Source organism: Schistocerca serialis, chromosome 3, assembly GCF_023864345.2.
Source record: "Schistocerca serialis cubense isolate TAMUIC-IGC-003099 chromosome 3, iqSchSeri2.2, whole genome shotgun sequence".
NCBI lineage: Eukaryota > Metazoa > Arthropoda > Insecta > Orthoptera > Acrididae > Schistocerca > Schistocerca serialis.
Genome location: NC_064640.1, coordinates 448994493 through 449017393, shown reverse-complemented (window position 1 = coordinate 449017393; position 22901 = coordinate 448994493). Strand labels below are relative to the sequence as shown.

Here is a 22901-nt window from a genome sequence, read left to right as displayed (position 1 = left end):
GGAAGGAATCGGTTATGACCTAATTGTGACATTACCTGAACAACAGACTGAACTGAGTGGGCCCGTCGACAGTTCGGAATTCAGGATGGCGAGGCGGGAATCTGAGCTCGGCATCTTCAGAATGAGAATCTAGTAGCTTAACCACTGCGTCGCCTCACTCGGTCTCTCTCTTCACAGACAACTGTCAGATACTAAAGTACCATTGTTCGAACCCGAAACTTTCTGCAATTGCATCCTAAGCCAACTAACTGTTTCAGCAATGGTAATTCGACTTTTATCATTCAGTTGTCGCTATGTCGGCAACCCTAAAGCACTGAAGTTTTTAAGGCAGTGAGTGACTTTTTAATGTAGCTTACAGTTTTTTTAATTGTAAAAATTAGAATATCTGATGGAATTTGGAAACTTATCAGTTCACTCGTGTAAAAGGAATAAAATGTAACGCAGGTAGTGTGTGTGTGTGTGTGTGTGTGTGTGTGTGTGTGAGAGAGAGAGAGAGAGAGAGAGAGAGAGAGAGAGAGAGAGATACCGTTTACTGGGTTAGTTAGGTTTAAGTAGTTCTAAGTTCTAGGGGACTGATGACCTGAGAAGTTAAGTCCCATAGTGCTCAGAGCCATTTGAACCATTTTTGAAAAGTAGCCATTTGATAAATACGAGGTGACCCAGGAGTCCGTTAACATTTGAAAATGCTCTAAATCACGGAATAATGTAGGTAGAGATGTAAACATTGACATACATGACTGAAATGACATGAGGTTTTATTGAAACCAGAAAAAGAGTGCAAAATCCACTTCCACATGGCGCTGGCTGCAACGTCAGTGACTCCGCACGATGTGATCGGTACGCCGACATGTCACAGAACAACATGATGCCTTGAGTGGCTAATAAACACCTGCTGGAAGGTATAACTTTTGTGCAGGATGGCCACCACCTCATATTCCTACACTTGTAAAACGTCCCTAGTGTACATAGTTTGGGGAGGAACGCGTGGTGAGCCGCCACTTCCGCCATGTTTGGCCTCCAAAGTACCCGGACTTTGTCCGTGTGATTACTGGTTGTGGGGTTACCTCAAGCTGCAAGTCTACCGCCATCGTCCGACCTCATTCGGGATGCTAAAAGACGACATCAGCCGACAGTTTCTCACCATACCTAGTAATACACTGTGCAGTGCTGTTCACAACATTGTCCCTCGACTAGAGATATTGTAGGTGATTGAAATGTTGAGCGTTTTTTTGTTAAGAATATTATCTGTGCTAAGAATCAATTGCTCTGCTAATTATTCCTTTTGCATCGTATGAAGCTCCAGCTGTTGATCATTTTTCTGCTTTATTTGGTTTCAATAGCACCCCATGTCATTTCAGGCATGTGTGTCAGTTTGTACTTCTCTACCTACATTATTCCGCATTATTTCGAGAAGCATTGAAGTTTCAAATGTTAACATAGTTTTGGGTCACCCCGTACAATACGACAGTGGTGCCAATCGAAGTCAGAACTAACAGAACTAAAATTAATCAATTCAGTGTTGTTTTACTCTACATGTAGTGAACTACATGTTACATTTCTTCAAAGCACTCTTATGTATGATATTGTTCATTTTGAGAAACGATGGTTGTGGACACTGATACTAATTCCTGAGCTGTTTGTATTAGCACTACTGACGGCTGCAAGATCTTGGAAGGGTACAAAATTACTTTCTCAGCCCCCTCACTTTCAGATGTCGATAACCAACTTTGCATCATCTGTCATCCAAAATAAGTAGGTCGCACACATTGAATAACCCAGATATAAACTGGGTAGAAGTTTCGTGCAGTAAAGCTAATGCAACTGGGAATCCGAAGCCAACGGACGTGTCTCGACTACGCAATCAGTGCAGGTTCATCTATTGATAGGCAGTAAATTCGTTACAAATCAACATTATAAAAATTTCGCCTTTCACTTGCATTATAACGCGGCCATTGAGCATAGTCTAAAAGTACTGCTTTAGTAGTGATACGGAACTGAGTGCAATACTTATTCCAAACCTGAAGGCATAGTGAATGAATCGAAGTGAGATATTTCCATACATGTGTGATTCCCCTCGTAAGCAGCTCGTAAATTGTATCTGTCTAGTTACTACAAGCCGCTGTCAGTCTGCCATTTAAGTGACATACATTTTCGCCTACAGTTTCGCAGAAGAGGTAATGAACGGGATAATAGAATACCGCAGTCAATCTAGTCAGACGGGACCGGTTGAAGTTTGCCACGTAACGGGTATACTAGCTTGGCACGGCGACCGTGCAGCCAGTTTTTCGACGTCGCACAGAACTTCGGCTCTCACCAGTCGTGGACAGTGAACGGCTTAACAAAGAACTGTAAGTCGAGATTTCGGAAACGGTTTGATATTGAACAAAGACGGGCGAACACAATGAGCGGAATCAACAAGAACTCAGAGCTGCAGATTGCTAATCGAAGGGGCACGAGTTCGATTGCCGGCGGCGTCGGAGATATTCTCCGCTCGGAGACTGGGTGATGTATTGTCCTTGTCTTCGTACCGTCATAACTGACACTAAAATCGGCTGCATGGCGTCTCATGACACGTCTAAGCATATGCGAAATCAGTACAGGCTTGGTCCTAACGAATGTTCTGAATTTTTCGAACAACACTGTCGTAACTTCCACAATTGATATGGCTGTATGGGCACGTCCATAAAGCTACTTTAAAAAAATGAAAAAAAACTACAACTCTGTACTCCACAAAGGACGGTGGAACGAGAAATGAGTGGTTATCCGAAAAAAAAATGAGATCGAGCAAATGAGACAGAGACCAATTTGAAGGGAATGATGAACGACCATTCCTTACGAGTCGTTCCACGTTCCTTTCGTTCAGTTTTGTGAACTGTTCCTTAGACCAATTTATTCGCAAGCGGCCCATCTCCAGTTAGCGCGCGAGGTGACCGGTCGTTTAAGCTGTGGGGTAACATTGGACAGAAGTAGGGTTCAGATTCCAGTACTGGCATTGACGTTTCTTTTACAAAGTAAATTATTACAGCCTGTTGCTAACCATGTTTTCTTTCACGAGAGTATTCGGAAAGTTAGATCCGATCGGGCGTGAAATGGTAACCACAGTGAAAATCCGATGAATCTTTGCCCAGATGTGTTGGACAGTGTCTCTAGAATGCCCGTCGATCACTTTAGTTCTGAGCGCGCAGTTAGCAAGTAAAGATGCCAAGAAAATAGTGTTTCATTTCAAGTATGAGGACCTGGTGAGAGATTTCGCCTGATGTCATGTAGCCCACATAACATAACTGTCATGCGCTTCCTTCTCCACGACAGTTCTCGGCCGCACTCTTCAGGGGCAATGAAGATGCTCCTGCAGCGTTTGCGTTTCATCTCTGCTCACGTGAACCGCTGGCTATGGAGACAACATTTTGGCACAGACAGCAAGATGTAGACCAGTGCAGAGAGTTGGCGGGAAGCACAGACAGCTGCCTTCCATTACGAAGGTACTGGAAAGTTGGTACAGCGCTACGACAAATGTCTAGTCGGATCGGCAACTATGTAGAGAAGTAGCTAGAAGGTGTAGCTAACTGTTGTAAATAAAACATTTTAGATTTGTACAGTGGTTTCCATTTCACGACCAATCTGACCTTACCTTCGAAATACCTCGCATAAAAAGTCATAAGAGGCTGTGGCAACTCACAGGACAAAAAATTCTGATATTTCTGTTTTCTGTGGCTTACTGGGGTTAGTTCAGGCGAATTCCGTTAAGGCTCCCTTGTAATGGACAAAAGCGATCATTCTTATCCGTGTTTCCGTATCTAATGACCTCGCTCGTCGTCTGGACGTTAAATCTTACTCTTCCTTCCTTCTGAATAAACTTTTCTCTTGTAGCTTTAATTCTTAGGCAAGACGGAAGTTTTTCTTCAAATAATCCCAAGAAACGAGAGTTGTGATTCGATAGGAAATTTTGGAGTACGTACTGAATGTGTTGTTATCCTGTTCATGATAGACAGTATATGATACCTGTCATACTGGACACATTATAACGCTTCGCATCGAAATCAAAATATTTTTCGCTGCAAGCTCAGTTTAATTTTCAGCACGAAAAATGAGTACTTGAAAAAATATAGAAAATCGATAGTTCGTGTGACTGATGACTTTTATAACGAAATGTTTTATATTTGAAGAGGCATCATCCACGAAATTCCTGATGCCTCTTCTCAGAGGCCAATGTTGAGTAATTACCTGTCAAAACAAATATCATCACACGACATAAGTGATACTGAAACATGACGTCAAACATCCGTGCCTGTATACACTATCTGACCAGAAGTATCCAGACACCTGCCATATGAAGTTAATATGGGGTGTGTCCACTTTTCACCATTTTGACGGCCCGCGCTGTGCTCGAGATATTTTCAGTGAGGTGTCTGAATGTCTGTAGAGGAATTGTAGCCCATCCTTCCTCAAGAGCCGAGACCAGAGAAGATAATAATGCCGTACGCTGGAATCTGGAGCGACGTCGACATCGTAACTCATCCCACAGATGTTCCATTGGATTTAGGTCTGGACTCTGAGCAGGCTAGTTCATTTCAGGAATGTTATTGCCTAAAAACCATTACCTCACACATGCTGTTCCATGACAGGGTCCACTGTCATGCTTATACAAACGATCGTCGTCTCCGAGTTGTTCCTCTACTGCGTGCTGTAAGCACGACTGTACTATCGTATCCCTCTGTTCTTAGCGTTCTCTTAAGAGCAATAAGGGAACCACATCCTATCCAAAGAAAAACACACTCACACCGTAACTACACTTACTCTGTATCTCACTGTTGGCACTACGCCCCACGGCAGGCAACGTGCTCCAGACAGTCACCAGGCCCAAGCCCTTCCATCGGATTGCCACTGGGTAGAGCGTATTCATTATTCCAAATCACACGTTTCCTCTCATCCACTGTCCAGTACTGTCGCTCTTTATTCTTAGCACTGAAAGTTCTGAATTTATGCAGATCGCAGCCCGAAGGATATCAATGATTTTTGTTTAAAAACTACATCTTAATTATTTGTTCTAGACATAATATTAACAATAAACGTTATGGTGCAAAACCCGTCAGCTGAACAGTAACTGCACATATATGTGCTGCATACTGGCCATTTACGGGCTTGTAACTAACTACCTATTTGTATTGAAGGCTCTCTTTGGCATGGAAGACGTTGTCACTGAAAAACGAATCTGAGTTACGAGACAACCTTTGTCTCCAAGACTTTTTAAAATATTATCAAAGAGTTTAACTGATTCCTGCATCAAAGGATGATTTAACACAAGGCAGCAGGCTTAAGCGCCATTTGCGAACTATTATTCTATTAATGAATGTAGCTATTTGTCTCAGATGTTTGCAATACACTGAGTTCCTGTTCTTCTGTAAGTTAAGATTGTGTAGCTTATTTTCAGATACCAATTTTCTTTGAAAATTCAAATGGAACTCTATACCAACGGTTTCCTCAATTACAAACATGTGGTAAGTCAAGAAAAACGTAACTTTCGTCTTAAAAGAAAAAAAAAGAAAAAATTACTGTCCAGCTGCAGTTTGTTTACAATCTCAGTGTTACAGCCACAGACGACGAACGCTCTTCAGCAGAGCCATATACATATCAACGTGGATTCACTGCGACGCTCATTTGAAATTCTGTTTAGCCTCCACTTTCATCTCATAGAACATCTAAATTAATTCCCATCAGTCAGTTTCTTCTTTTAGCCTAGTGAAATATGACGAGAGCAAGTCCAATAACTGTCTTGAAGCTCCGTCAACATTCAGTAATAAAGCAATTGGAAAAGATCTGCTACGACACGACTAATTGCGGTCTGTGAAGCGACAGGTGTACATCAGAATTTTTAATTTCAAATGCGGCGGACGTGGACTTGCCGGGGTATTATTTCATGTGAGATACAGGTTTGTCTCAATTGAAGGCGTGTGTCCATCAACAATGTCATAGTAGGGAATTCTTTAGACTGTCTTATGCGACCACACACAGTATACGTCTGTATTCTCTCTCTCTCTCTCTCTCTCTCTCTCTCTCTCTCTCTCTCTCAGATTATCAAGTGGAGCTAAAATGAACGATACTGCCGTCAATTTGCGATTAAACTAATCCTAATCGACACAATTATACGACTGAAGTGAAAATGACCCTTGCACATCTATCAATAAATGTGGTTTGCGAAACATGATTTTCACTGACACGACGAGCGGTAAACGCTGAAAATTGGTTTCCCCGTCCAGATTGCTGTATGCACTATGCCTAAGTTATACAGCACAAAAGTCTGTTGATGTGACACTTTATCTGCTGAATTCCGTAAGCATATTGCTCGTGTACAAATGCAGCAAAAATGTTTAAGAGACAGAAGAATTTTGATTGTGCGTGTTAACTTAATATTCTGTAGCACTGGGACACAATCCAGATATCCGGCTTCGGGGGTGGAGAGCTAATAACTCGTTCCAATGACCAACTTAAAGCTTCAACATGTTGTTGGCTCCTCATCATTCCTCCCAAATTTCGCAGAGGTTCTTCTACGATGCTGTGGGTCTACTACCACCAGGATGACTGAATATGAGGGAATTGTCCTCTTCACTACGCCAATTAGGTTTCATTTACGAAGTTACTTTACGTGTACTAATAACGACCACTTAAAACTCCACGCGAACCGGGACTCGAACCCGTACATCTGTCTACTGCAGGCTTTGTGGTACCAATTGTGCTATCCTCGCACATCTGAGATACTGACGCTGCTGCTCATAATGCGCATAGGGAACAAGAATGTCGCCTCTCTCCATGTGGTATTAGGCCAGCAGCATTATAGTAGATCCTCTGTGGAATTTGGAAGGAATATGACGGAGCCAATTTAAGCTGAGGCTTTATGCTAGTCTGTGAAATGTACCCGGTGTAGCGCAATTAGTAGCGTCCTGCCCGAGAATGTTAGGTATGTAGATTTGACACTTAGCCCTGCACACTGTGTTAGCTGATCACACGTATTTGACACAGTGTACAATCTGCGCTGAACAAAGTGAAATTCATATGCCAAGAATGTGGTTCCCTGTAATATGTTCTATTGTTGAAATTATAGTATTAACAGAAGTACCCTATGCCGCACAACATTAGGTGAATTGCCGAATATATATGTATACGTTGACATTATTGAGTCAAGGCAGCAACACTTCGGCTGTCGCTTTCATCACCACATATGTAGTATCTAAATCCGTAGTGCCTTTTTCAGTGTTTTGTTTTAGTTATATCAGTATAGATTATTGAGCATCATGTAGATAAGTCATTAACACCATTCCGGTAATGATGGTCGCATACTTACACCATCGGATACGTTCTGTATTACTGTCGGTTCTGCCCTTCTGTATCCACCATCGGGGAAAATACTATTGGCTCTACACCTTCGATATTAGCTTTTCTTATACATATTTTAAGGTTTCCATATTAGCTTTGGATGAATACGTTGGTACGGTAGTCTTATAAAAAAGCTTCCAATGTTTTAGGCAATAGTTGATAACATTCATAATAAGCTCTGTTCCTCGACATTTGTTCCGATTTCCTCATTTAACCTGTTTCATGTATCATTGTTGGATACGTAATCAGAGAGGTTCGAGCCCATACGGAGGCCTCCCGCTAACCATACGCGACTGGGAGAGAAAAGAGCAAAATGACATTGGAACACAAGGTATCCTCCGCTACACACCGCAAGGTGGCTTGCGGTGTGTAGGTGTAGATGTAGATGTAGACATGAGCTACCACTAGTTAGCCGCTGTGAACGAAAATGTACAAAAAACTTAATGAACAGTAGATTAGTTGAATTCATAAGTAAATTAGGATCTGGTTGCATGGATCATCTCATTTTTTTATTGCATTATCGAATTTGGGACTACCAAATCCATCTTCAGATGCAACTTGTACATATACATCTAATCGATGTTGGCATAATTTTTTCGGGATCACAGCTTACTGTCATCACCGATCAATAATACGTACAAAAACCTGTGTCTACAATATGACACCTGAGCGGTCGGCAGGAGTTGGTGATCTCATGGAAATTATACATAACAGCGATTAGATATGTACATACAAGGTGCATCTGATGATGGGGTTGCCAGTCCTGAAATCGATAATGCAGTAAGGATATTAAAGATGATTCTTGCAGTCAGAGGCTAACTTATTTATACAAAGGCTATAAAAAGTTACCGTTCGAAGACTGTACATTCCAGAATCGGTATGCCAATGAGGCACAATAATCGTGCGCATTGAGACAACCTCCCACCGACGCACCAGGTTGAAGGTATTTATTTGGTGAAACACCGTGAAGAAGTCCGTAACTGCCTGCTGTGCCCATCAGGGCGTTTTTAAGGAGTCGAAGCCGCGATAATAGCATGGGGAGAGATGAGGACTATGGGCAAGTGCTTGAGTGTGCCTCACTTGTCCGTAATGGATGAAGTTGGCTTTCCACATCGACTGGCGTCTTGTGTCGAACCACGACCAGCGCGAAACTTGTCACACTTTTTGTCTGGTTTTCGACAGACATGCTGCCCCATACATATACCTCACTCTCCCATGGATGTCTACCGATGTTCGTCTTTCGGAAGCCAAGTAAAGAATAACAGCACGCTGGTCCTGTTTCGACGCATTTGGTAATAACGTCGCCATAGTTCACGTTTCCGCACTCATCACGCGCATGTTGCAAATACACAAATGCAACATTAATCCCTTGCCTTTGTGTCGGTGCTTACATACCTGCATATATGCTGCAGCAACGTCCTCAGACGGAAACCTTTTTATCGTTACTTATAATTTCAAGTCATCACACGACTGCGTTCACGCCTTCCATCACGATGGAAATTTTTACCAATAGATAAATGACAAACAGAAACTGAGAACGGACCATAGCCTGCTCGATGTGTGATGCAGTGCGCAGTTAGACATGTTCCTTTTAATCGCACGATTCGACGGTTGGTGGACATTTCTCAGGTACGACATATTGCACCACGCGACAGCAATGTGGGCCAATAAATAGTGCGGCTGGCTCCAGTAGCCCGCATTGTTGGACCGCGCTACTGAAAAACGCCCGCCTGCATGGGGGCACTCGCCGAATCAGCCCGCGCGGAAATTTATCCGCTGCAGATGACAGACACAACGACGGCTGACAGGAAGGAAGGAGACATTGCGACACCTGTCAGCAAACAGTTGTCAGCACCTGAAACACTGGCAGATTAGAACTGCGTGTCTGCACTCTAGCTAAGCACTGGGCTGATATTAATGCAAATCATTAACTGCGGGACTACTCATACCGTATTATTAACAAGTACAGGGTGAGGCAAATAAAAGTGGCCCGAAGAACAGAGTTCCAGGGTACAAAGAAAAACGGCAGAGAAAAGAAATACAGTACTAACCTGACTATAGCAGATGTTGCAAGTGACCACCATTCATGTCCTGGCACTTATGGACCCTGGTTAGCAAGATGCTGAAGGCTGATCGAAGGTGGACTGCTGCAATTCCTGCAATCTCATCCCAAATGTTCTGCTGCAGTTCTTGAAGACTATGAGGGTTGTTGCGATACACCTGAGACTTAAGGGCTCTCGCACACTGAGAGATCAGGTGACTGGGGTGGACAACACTGTCAAGCGTGAAGATTGTTTACATGTGCTCCAAAGTTCGGCCGGCTTTATAGGCAGTTGTTGGAAGTAACTTCAGGTCTTTTCCTCCTCCGTTAATGCTGTCACAAATTCACGTCCAATCGTATCCACTCGTCCGGGCCACTTTTATTTGCCCCACCCTGTAGTAAATTCATGCAGCATACGTAATATTTCAGTGTGTATGCCACTATTTTATATTTATATGAAACAGAGAGTGAGGAAAGAAACGGAAACTATGGGTGGGAAGTCGTGACTTCCAGCCACAAAGGGCAGAGTGCTAATGCAGTGGTAAAGGTTGACAGTTTGTGCCGGACCGGGATTCGAAGTCGGGTTTACCGCTTCTCATGAGCGGCTGCTGTAACCGCTTCGGCCATCCGGACACGGTTCCCGCCCTTTTCAAATTTAGAACTTACCATACGCTGTAATGCTTCGTCCCTCTTCCATTAACCCCATTCTCGCAGATCATTGATTACCGTAGGAGTTCGGACGATATTAGGGTATTCGCACTGAAACAAACGTCAAGGAGCCGTCGCGCTCTTACAGAGAAGTATATATTTGAGTGGTGTCTGTTCTGTCGGACATATTCGATAGAACAGACACCACTCAAATACATAAATTACTATTTTTATAATTTGTGACCTCATGTTGCGATCAGTTGAAATGAATGATGTAGAACCCATCCTAAGAGACTGTGTAATAAGGTTCTTATTTCATGAAGACACGATTTCAACCATTTTTTATGGTGGTTCCTTGAGGGCGTACTTGAGAGCAGCGCGTATTCTAAGTGGGAGGCCTGTTTCCTGCAAGATGTAATGCTTGTTGGGATTTTGCAGTATATTAAAGGTGTTTGAAAGTCGCAATTCAGGCTGCTGATAGAGCACAATTGGGATCACTTGGCCATGCTAAAATATTAGGAAACAACACTTCACTCGTACTGCAGCGAACTTTACGAACATGATTCACGAACAAGGACTGAAAATATGTAAAGTTTGTTAAGACTGATAGTCTCTATCACGAATACTTGTGTTACTCAAGATTAAATCTTGGCGACTACACCTTCGAGAAAAATATTTTTAGGAACATTGCTGTCGAAAGATGAACCTTACAGGAAATTAGCAGCTTTAGTTTGGTACCCACGGTGCGCTGCTCTCCTTCTCTCTCTAGTTGGGCAGCGCTCGGATCTCCCTAAGCACTGCGCCCGAACTGCTACTGTTCTGAGGACACCCTGGTTGCATTTTAAATCTGCCTCTGAACATAGGAAGTAGACAGTGAACTCAGAGGAGTCATCTAACCTCAGTATCTAGTTCAAATACAACCACAGTCTGTCTATGACAAAAATCACGAGTTAGTAGAACTGGTTGGCTCTGGTGAGTGCCTTCAGCAGACGTTTGACGTTAACGACCATTCTCAGTGACGGCAGACCACTGGCCCACCTCGCCATACCAATGGGTCTGGTGTGCTTTTAAGCATACGTTTATTTGTTGCTGCAATATTTTCTGTAGTCCTACCATGTTTCTTCCAGAACTAGTCATCCACCGCTACAACGTATGAACTGTGTTACTTTAATATTAGCGATATGACAATTTCTAATACACGCTACATAATCTTGTGTCGTCGAGTTGCTTAGTTATATCCTTCATAGATCAGATACACGGATTTTATCGAAATGAATTGGAATGAGTGAGTGTACAGACAATATATACACGATTTGTTTGTGAGTCTTGCTACAAGCAGCCATTTAGAGGTCGCTACATGGCACACTGGCTTAAATGTAATAAGACTAACTATATTAGTCTTTAATATCACTCGTGTAACTAGTGATGCACTTCAATTTCTAATTGTAATTTTTTTAGCTCAACATGTTACCACTAGCTTTTACTGCTACACCGTCTCATTTGACAGAACCCTTAATATGTCTGTCATGGAGAAAAATTCTAGGCCTTCTTTTTCGTTTGTCTACTTCGATATAACTACTGAACGATAAATAATACGAATTATATTGATATGGAAATTTCTATAAACAAACTTTTCTGAGACAACTATAGAGACAAATGCTACTTAGTCGAAAACTGAAATTTTGAGAACTGTGGCTGAAATAATTTGAGGTTTATAATTCAAACAGAAATCAGCCACAAGTACAGTTTAAAAATGTTTTTTTGAATCAAACAATGACCGGTTTCGGATTTCTTACAAAGTATATTACTCATGTGAAGCTGGGTTATACTTTGTAAATGTTTATCGTGTGTGCTGCCATTAAACATAAAGGTCTGGTGTAAAGTCTTTTCCAATGAACTTAACAGCACTCACATATTGCTCGTCCACTTATGTGATGTTTTTAAAGTTCATAAAAAACACACGGCCATTTCGTCAAGCAAAATCATAAAGCACGTACGTTTCCCACAAACTACATATTTTACTAACTTTGAAACATTTTCATAAATATTTTTATAGAGGTCAAAAGAGCTGTATCTCTAATAACTATTACAAAATAGTGTACAAAAATACTTTCTGTCTATCCTAGTGCTGCAAACAAATTACGAATACCAAACTAGGCCCAAGCAAGAAAACAAGGAAATCCCTAAGAACGATCTGAAGACGGATTTTTAAGAAATCCGAAATCGGTCATGGTTTGATTTTAATAAACTTTTTAAAATCATTCTTGTGGCTGTTTACTGTCTCCGTTATAAACCTCATAGAGACAAATGTTTTACAGTGATGACTAAACATCATAAAATCACTGAAGTGTAGCCAACAATCAGCTAAATACATAATACTATAAATTAATATTATGTGTACAGAGTCAGTCTTAGACTCTCAACAGCAGGCATCTAAGCTTTATGGTACTAAGTTGAAAACGTTATGAATGTCTCAAAGAGCAATGCCATTCCAAACTAGGCCCAAGCAAGAATCACAGAATTAAAACACAGTTTTAATCTGCTAGGAAGTTTCATATCAGCGCACACGCCACTGCAGAGTGATCATCTCATTGTAGTCCATAGTTAATTCAAAACCGGACATGTATCACGGACAATACGCTGGTAAGTAACGAACAGTTCATATATGGTCTTGTATGGCTAAGAGTCAGATGAGGGAAACGAGCTTCCTTGTTTCCAGAAAACAATTCTAGCAAAATGTTCTCTGAACTATCCTTTGTCACGTTATACAACATTTTTGACATTGTGGTTGGTATTTGAGAGTGATCACTATTTCGAATAGATGGAATCCACGGTAGCATCTAATAGCGCCAACATCATCTCATCTGATTTTCGTCTGTAGGGCAGTATTCACCTCTACAGCGTTTCACGCAAACTCAGCCAGGAATATGATTCAAATTGAGCGAGACCCCCAACGACTTCTCGATAATCGACATGTTACTGCCAGCATCAGGGAACTCATTTCACCAGCAGGTACCTTTTTCTTGATGCTAGGGGTTTCCTCGACCAACGGCCTTGCCACAGTGGTAACACAACTCCCCGTCAGATCACCGAAGTTAAGCGCTGTCGGGCTGGGTTAGCACTTGGATGGCGACCATCCGGTCTGCCGAGCGCTGTTGGCAAGCGGGATACACTCAGTCCTTGTGGGCAAATTAAGGAGCTATTTGATTTAGAAGTAGCGGCTCCGGTCTCGTAAACTGACATACGGTCGGAGGAGCGGTGTGCTGACCACATCCCCCTCCCTATCCACATTCAGTGACGCTTGTGGGCTGAGGATGACACGGCGGCCGGTCGGTACCGTTGGGCCTTCATGGTCTGTTCAGGCCGAGTCTATTTTTGTTTTTAGGGGTTTCCTGGAAAAGGGAGTTCGTGCACACAGCGCAGCAGAAGCTGGTGAACTGTGAGGTCAAAGAACAAAACACTTGGTGGGAATATTTCAGCGCTTAGAGAACACTGGATGGCCGTCTACGGAAACACACTGTCTTGCGAATGTCAATCACCCAAACCAAAGTATCACGTTGTGGGCCAATTTCAGGTTTACAACTTTGCCAGTTACACATGCAACACTGCAGTTGAACTGTTACTGCACGAGTTAGAATTTCACAGCACGAGCAACAGCATTCACGTAAGAATCATTTTTGGTTCTCGTTCTTATTCCGTAACTTGGTAATGGTGCACTTTTCTGAAAGACGAAGAATAGTGATCCCTCGTTTGACAACGTACGTCGGGTTTCTGCACTGCCTTATACATCTTATCGTTGCCATTCATAAGAGGCTGCTCAGTCCGCACTGGAAATATGTAATTCTAATCATTTATGTTCGACACGTCGGTAGTGTTCAGTGCACGTGTGGTACCGATTTATAGTTCTACGAACATCTTAAATACAGTTGTAACAGACTAGTCTGACAGAAATACATCTCTGGTGTACTCGGCTTTGAGTAAACTTCATATGAGTGGAGTGTGTCTGCACAGCACATTTATGGGTAACGGACCATCGCTTCAGCGGTAGGTTTCTGAGCTCGAGCTAATGTGTGTTACTGTTTTACCGCCACATGAGAAGAACGCTAACGCGTCCACGGAATTTCTTCGCTCTAGACAGCACGGTATGCGGGGCTTTGTCTGAAAGTTTGTTTAGGAAACATGGCCGACGGACGTGACGATACTCACCTGTCAGACCAGCACAGTGCCTCTTCCTGGTACCTGAAACACAAAACACTTTGGTGAGGAAAGTACGGATCCACACGAAATCTTAACGAGAGACATTTTGTGAGAAGACATGCATGCATATTATAGCAGTATCACCAGCAAATTTCTAAGAAGAGTGGTTCTTGCTAATTTTCAAATTTATAGAGGGCCAAAGACTGTCAGTACTTGTGTTTCATTTATTAAGAGCGACTGCAAATAGGAGACAATTCAAAAAAATTAATTAACTTGACCCTTACACCGAAAAGAGGTGTAAGTTTTTTTTGATTAAACGATTTTTTTGCATGTAAGAGTACTGCTCTTTACACATGTACCTGCGCCAGATATCAAGAAGTGAAGTAAGTGAAGCGAAGTGGGGGGGGGGGGGGGGGGGAGAGAGAGAGAGAGAGAGAGAGAGAGAGAGAGAGTGTGTGTGTGTGTGTGTGTGTGTGTGTGTGTGTGTGTGTGTGTGTCCACAGTGGAAAGATGAATGTAATGAAACGTGAAAAATACATTTATTACGGTTCAGTCGATACCTTCCACACAACATATGGAAGTACTAAGCAAATTTTCGATAGGGAAGTGAAACATTCACTGCTGCGACTGACGGCGCATTAATCACGTGAAAAGGTGGAGTGGAGGTAAAATGGTGAAGTCAGAGTTGGGAAGAGCTGCGCTCATATTGAAAGATAGCCTCACTATTTAGGTTCAATGTTTTCCTTATATCAGTCTGCAGGAAAACCCTTTAATACACTAACGCTAATTTCTTACGCGAACAATAGCGAACTGCTTCCGATAAGCCTCCCACTTGCCTGAACGGCAACAAGCAAACAATTCCTCATAATATTTACAACAGTGACACATAAATTATTGTTCTCCGTTAGTTATAATTTGTATTTATGTACTTTTTGTAATAAGATGCCTCTCACACTAGATAAAAGGAAAAAGAAAAGGCGCAGAACACTAATTTGCTGGAAGTCAAAGGTTGGCTATTATGAGGCGATGATACACACATATATAACTGCAGGTCACCTCAAGAGCTTTGATTAGATTTTGACCTACCTACTTATTATTCACGTCACTCTATTGTCTGCGTGGGTCTTCTGTATCCACAATATGTAATGGACGCCACTTAATCTTTGTGGCTAGTAACTCCGTTTGTATCAACAAAGTGATTGTAAACTATTGCCGAACCAGCTTTTAAAATGGGTAAGACACTGAAATGCTGAGACGGTTTCTTTCGACAGCTAATAGCCGACGCCCTCCCGTATCCCTCTCTTACTGAGATAGAATTGAGTTCCGATTTGCGATCGCTTAGCCACCAAGAGAACTAAAAAAAATGTTCAAATGTGTGTGAAATCTTATGGGACTTAACTGCTAAGGTCATCAGTCCCTAAGCTTACACACTACTTAACCTGAATTTCCTAAGGACAAACACACACACCCATGCCCGAGGGAGGACTCGAACCTCAGCCGGGATCAGCCGCCTAAGACCGCTCGGCTAATCCCGCGCGGTCCCAGACAACTGTCGTGATTTTCTTAAACTACTTAAGCCGAATGCAGATACAGTTCCTTAGCAAAACCAACGTGAGTTTCCTGTTCTATCATTTTACAGAGGAGTACTCAGCCTCCAATGACATTGCCGCCCTCTCCACGTTTGTGTTTCATTCCTGATTTTATTCGCACCTTTCTCCAAAGCCAAACCTGTCTCTTAACAGTCCGCTCTTATATCCGTAGAAAACCTTGTTATGGAATTTTAAAATTACATTTCGTGCTCACGACGTTAGGAATGGATTTCTGCGTCTGAAAACTTTACTTTTTGCTGTTGAAGTATCTGCTTTGTTTTAAATGAAAGAACCACTACTGATATCTCTTCGGTTGTGATTGGCATCCCGCGTTCTTTGTGGACATAATGATGAAATCTTTCATCGCCGAACACATGATGGCCATTTGTATCCTACAGTTTCTCTTTCATATTTCGAGCTGTAATCCACTTGACATTTGATTTCCAAAGATCATCGTTGTATAAACATTTAAAGAGATTGCAGAAGTAATGTGGAGCGAAACTGAATGGAGCTAAATTGAGCAGTTAGTCACCTTCACCGGCAGTGCTTTCGATATCAGCTGGCTTCATACCCAACATTTTTGTGTCGGGGTCAGCCAACGACTGTGAAGAGCACGTAAACTAACCGGCTTGGTTGCCAGTCGAGTGCTCCAACTGACGTCACCTCGCTTCATCAGCGTCAGATAAACTCATGCAAGAGTTCGTTCAGTGCAGCTGGTATACCTCATATGGTTTATAGTCTGGCGTGTTCTGTACGATCACCAGCGACACTCTGCCCACACATTCAAATATCGCTTGTATATCAGACGTTCATTCCTGTGTGTGTTTTTTGCGATTCTTTTCACTTATGAGTTTAAATGCGTCAGTGGATCTGCTTCAACTTGTGGTATAACCATGCCAGCTGTGTCTGTCACAGTTAAATTTGTCATTCCACTGAGACTCTCGCATTCTAGTAAGTGTGTGGATAGGTAATGGTGTGATTTCTTTGTTAGCAATGTACCATCTCCCGTGCAAACTATAGATTAACGTGTGCGTAACTTCTCAGTAGCAAATGCCTTAAGAGTTCTGGAAGAAGTTTGATTGAATATTTGTCAACACATGTCGTTTCCACACGTTGACTCATAATCATATCTAGTTTTCAACCAGAATACATATTTATCGATATTGGACAGAAAGTAATTTGACTAAGAGGGCGAAATGCTTTTGAATTCACGATGGCTGTATTCGACCGAACCAGGTCGGACAGCTTAATGCTCAGCGCGGTAGCTTACAAGACAGGAAGGTGAGCCAGACGCATGTCGGTTCAAATGACTCTGAACACTATGGGACTGAACATCTGAGGTCATCAGTCGCCTAGACTTAGAACTACTTAAACCTAACTAACCTAAGGACATCACACACATCCATGCCCGAGACAGGATTCGAAACTGCGACCGTAGCGGTATCGCAGTTCCAGACTGAAGTGCCTAGAACCGCTCGGCCACTCCGGCCGGCACGCATGTCGGATTAGCGCTAAGCTGCACAAGCAGGTTTCAAAGTTGATATAAATATAAATTTTCCCAGCTAGTGAAAATAGTGGACGCCATACGATGGGATGAAAGTGAGGAGAGAGAGATGGTCGTATTAAATTTACTGAATGAACCCTATTTACAAGATCGCGATGGAATCATAAGATCAATTTGTGTTATTCCTTTTTCAGTTCTTCTTCTGTGGCTCTGCTGTCCGTTGTGAACCTTCGCCTCCTCAACAGTTCGCCGGCAACCATCATAATCAAATGCTCGAGCTTTCATCCTCTACAGCTCATCTTCTGCAGGTCCTCCTTGACTTCACCCATCCAGCTGGCTCTCTGTCGACACCATCTTCTTGGAACCCCTATATCTCTTCTAATATCCTTATCTTCCACTTCACTCACGCATGCCATGTGCTCATCCATCAAAATCTCGCTATTTTCACTTTTCTTCTAATAGGTGAGTCTTTACACACAGCGTCCAGCACACGACTGTGCACCTCCTCCATCTTCGTCTTTCACAGTTTGGGCCACGATTCTTCGAAGTACCGGTCTTTGAAAGCCATGCAGAATTATAATATCTTTTGAGATTAATGACCAAGTTTCCGAGGCATATGTGTGTACTGGTAGTATAAGCGTTTTGTTACCAATTAATCTGCCGATTATTCTTTCTTGATTTTACAAGAGGTGTAATTTTATGAGTGACTGTCGACTGTATCCGGACACCCATATGTAATGCGGAACTGAGCACCAGATGTCACGAGAGGCGCATCCGTCAGTATGAAAGGAGGCGAGCGGTAGTGTGATGTTGGTAGAGAAGCAAAAACAGCAGAATGGGTCGATCAGAAGAGCTCAGTAACTTCGAACGTCGACTAGTAACTGGATGTCACCTGAGTAACAAATCCACCAGGGACATTTCAACCCTCCTAATGCTGCACAAGTCGGCTGTTAGTGGTGTAACTGTGATGTGGAAACGCGAAGCCACAACCACTGTTAAACGAGGCAGACTTATGTACTGATGGATAGGGGTGGTTGTAAAATATCGCATGAAATCAGTAGAAAGAAAGACGCTTGAGTTCCAGAGCTCTACCAGCAGCCCACCTAGCCTTGGAAGTTAATGAGAATAGGGTACAATGGGCGAGCAGCTCCTCATACGCCTTACATTTCTGCAGTCAGTGCTACGCGACGCTTGCGGTGGTGTAAAGAGTGACGCCACTGGGCAGTGGATGATTGGAAACGAGTGGGCGTTAACATTACTTAAACGGACTATCCTGTACAGAGTCCCGACCTCAACCGAATGGAACACCTTTGGGATTAGTTAGAACGTCGACTTCACTTCAGACCCCAGCGTTTAGCACCACTGCCTTCTTTGGTTTCGGCTCCTGAGGAAGAATGGGCTGCTATTGAAATATTCAGATCCCTCACTGAAAGCGTTCCCAGCAGAACTCATGCTGACACAGAGGGGAAGGGTGGACACACCACATATTGTATTAATATCCACTTACAGATGTAAGTTTCCCACCGTTATTCAAGGTGGCATTTTCTTAAATGCTTTCCCAGCTGTCTTATATTATGTTTTCTGCTAACAGATACTTCTACTAAATGAATCAAATTTGTGATTAACAAAGGGTCGGATTAAGAACTATTTTTAAAAGAATCCTTTGACTATCATGAAAATATCTGTAATGTGGTGCAACAGGTAACGAGGCAGACGACGGGAGATTGGAAAGTATTGCAGATAAACCCCAAAAGTGCAGTATTTACTATACGTAACGGGGGTTTCAGATAGAGATGGAAGACCGGAAGACTTGAAGATCGATAGATAGTGGGACATAAAGGACCCCGCAGAGTGTATTACGGAAAGAGCGGCGGAGGAAGACAGCAGCAACTAAATCACGGAGTAATTTCGAGGCGCGACAGCGGCGACTGTGAAATACGTGCCGAGTGGACAATGCCGCGGCGGGATGCCTTCGCGCCGAAATATGAATTAGACGTCGCGCCGCGCCGTAAAACACGCCCGACGCGCCTGCTGTTTTCTATTCAATCAGAGCGTGAGCATGCGTCGTATATTTGCCAAGCCGGAGTCTTCAAAACACACGCGAGGCTTGTTGACGGGTGATAAGTGGTGGCACGTATGGCACCCCACGTTCCACTCACACTAAGGGGAGCTCTGACCCAGCACTTTTTCTTTGCGCACGAGACGGACCCACTGTGGAATCGTGTTAAGAAACGCAAGGACGTTTAGCCAATAGGACTGTACATTAGCTAGAGGCTACACACTCTGTTTTACTCTGCCAGGAAGTTACGAAAGCGTGCACTATCTATTGCAGTGTAAGAGATTCATTCTGCAAACAGTTGCCTAAGATGCGGCTGATCCATTTCTCTGCAGCATTCTTTCTCCCACGAGTAGTATTCTTGCTGGGTATTCAGTAGGGATTCTATGAACTTTGGAAGGAAGAAAAGATAAACTGGTCAACGTGGGGCTGTGAGGGCTTGCCTGAATAGCTCAGTTGCTAAGATCATTGCCCGCGGAAGACAACGCTCCGGGATCGAGTCCCAGTCAGGCACAGTTTTAATTTGTAAGGAAGTTTCAAAACCGCGTTCATTCCACTGTGCCGGCCGGGGTGGCCGAGCGGTTCTAGGTGCTACAGTTTGGAACCGCGCGACCGCTACGGTCGCAGCTTCGAATCCTGCCTCGGGCATGGGTGTGTGTGATGTCCTCAGGTTGGTTAGGTTTAAGTAGTTCTAAGTCTAGGGGACTGATGACCTCAGAAGTTAAGTCCCATAGTGCTCTGAGCCATTTGAACCATTCCACTGTAGAACGCGAAAGTCATTGTGCACATTAACTGTTAGCCGGTGGAAGGAAGTTACCGGTGTACGTTGCGAACACCCTCGGCCTGGTTCACGACTAGCTGCGTAGTATGTTGTAACACTCCCGCCGAAGTAGCAATATTACATTACTCACCTTCTCATCACCAATTCAAATGCTATCCTACTTTACCCTCCAACTATGTGTTACAAGTTTCTATTAGTCTTCTGTTTTGCTTGGTGCCGCGCGGGATTAGCCGAGCGGTCTGAGGCGCTGCGATCATGGACGGTGCGGCTGGTCCCGGCGGAGGTTCGAGTCCTCCCTTGGGCATGGGTGTGTGTGTTTGTCCTTAGGATAATTTAGGTTAAGTAGTGTGTAAGCTTAGGGACTGATGACCTTAGCAGTTAAGTCCCATAATATTTCACACACACACACATTTGAATTTTTTTTTTTTTTTTTTTTTTTTTTTGCTTGGTTGCCGTCAGATGTTTAAAATGGCTACTCCGCAGCAGAAATCATTTTGTATCCTCGAGTTTGCAAAGTGCAGTTCCGTGATTACAGTGCAAAGACGTTTCAGGTTGAGGTACCAAATTGATGTTCCGAATGGGTGGAACATTCGCAGATGGTATCGTCAGATTCTAGATACAGGAAGTGTCTGTAAAGTAAAGAGTCCTGGCCGCCCTCATGTTCCGGAAGAAAATGTTGCACGAATTCAAACTGCTGTCCAACGTAGTCTTTCAAAATCAACTCGTCGTGCCAGTCGGGAGCTGTAAATGCCTACAACAACTATTTGGCGTGATTTGAGACGTAGGTTGGTTATGGAGCCGTACAAGTTACAGCTGTTACAAGCTCTGTGTCCTAATGACAAACGCAAACGTGTGGCATTTTGTAACGAGATTCTTGATGCTACTGACAATGATAACACTTCCACACAGCGCATCATGTTCAGTGATGAAGCGACTTTCGATGTTAGTGGTCAGGTAAACAAACACAATGTTCGAATTAGGGGCCTACAGAACACACATGCAGCCATTGGACATGTACGAGGTCAATGTGTTTTGTACGATATCCCGATCATCTGTTTACGGCCCATTCTTGTTTGATGGAAACACGGTTAACGGTCAGCAGTATCTCGCTATGTTACAAAACTGATTTTTCCGAGGCTGCACGAAGACAACTTCATTTTTCAACAAGACGGGGCACCCCCTCACTGGAGTCGCCAAGTGCGTGAAAATCTGAATGAAACTCTACCGAACCGTTGGACTGGTCGTCAAGAAGCTGGCGACTTAAAATGTCTGAGCTGGGCTCCACGGTCACCGTATTTGATACCTTCTGACTTCTTTCTGTGAGGTTTCCTTAAAGACAACGTTTATGTACCACCACTCCCACAGAACCTGGAAGAGTTGAAGAACCGGATCCGTACTGCCATAACATCAGTGACGAAGGACATGCTTGCCCGAATATGGGAGGAATTTGAGTATCGATGTGATATTGTTCGTGTCGCTGATGGAGGACATATTTAACACCTGGAATCTGAACTTGAGAGGTTCATAAATATGTGTGTGAAGTTTCATATTCGTATGTCTTAAAGTTTAATAAATATATGCATTACAAATAGGTATATTCTTTTTGAAACTCCCTGTACTTTGAGAATATATTTAGGATCGGATAATGACGCGCACAAAGGAAGGCTTCAGTTTAGAACAGTCAGTTACGGGTAACAAGTTTCCCATTTATTGCTTCATTTGTTACTCAAACACCAATAATCGAAAATTCACACCCACTGAAAAATGAATTTCTGCCATGACCATCACTGAATTATTTCAGACTGGGAATTAATACCAATGGTTACACTAACATGGTGAGTCCAGCGAGCACAGAACGCGAACAATAACGATGATTCACAGAACATTGTTGAGGTAAACATTACTTTTATTGCTGGATACAGTGGAATCAGCTGTTACTACATGGCTGTTGATGGTTCAGTATTCAACCAAATGAAACAAAAAGCTTAAGAACAGTGCCAAAAAATTGCACACATCTGTGACGTGTGAGATGACAGGATCCAGACAACGTGAACGTAGCAAGCCACGGAGAAAGAATTCCTGAAGAAATCACAGGTTTCCAGCTCAACTAACGAAAGAATGTTTTTGGTCTTCTCATTTATGTTGTCGTAGATAGAGCAGTAGCACGGTAAGAAAAAGGCTAGATAAGGGAAACAGCCGTGGCCTTCTTGAAGGAATCTTCCAAGCATTCGCCAGAAATATTTTAAGGAAACCACTGAAACACTGAATCACGGTACTGGTCTAAATTTGAACCGTATTTTTTCAAAATACAACCGTCTCTGAAGAGCTCCTCATCGACTGGACGTCAAATCCTCATCTTACTTCATTTTTCTTCAACAATTAGAGATTAGCGGCTTAGCTACTGCGCCACCTTACGGCGTTTTCAAATGTCTTGAGACGAAGAAACGAATTACGCAACTCCTCTTCGTGCCCTTCGTCAGCACGTTAACTGCTGGAGTGGTGGAATGTAGGGCTAGCAAGTAGATTTCCTAGTTGAGAAAACCGAAGTTCAATTAACAGCTCAGGGCTCCTAATTTACCCTGTCGATTGTGCCCCTAAATTACTTTACACGGGCGCTGCGGAGATGGCAGCGGCGGTAGATGGCTCCTGCCCATTTCCAGCTCACACACAAAAAAGGCGGATGCGTTTCGCTTCCAGTAAGCGCATCGTCGTGCATG

The 22901-nt window shown here is 43.1% G+C and overlaps 1 protein-coding gene across 1 annotated transcript in view; it reads right to left on the bottom strand.

Annotated features, from left to right (window-relative positions):
- Positions 1-22901, bottom strand: part of LOC126470914 (uncharacterized) — a 445629-nt gene that overhangs the window by 233606 nt on the left and 189122 nt on the right. The window contains exon 3 of the mRNA XM_050098944.1: positions 14264-14296. Within this exon, the coding sequence (XP_049954901.1) occupies positions 14264-14296 (33 nt within the window). The remainder of the gene's footprint in view (positions 1-14263; positions 14297-22901) is intronic.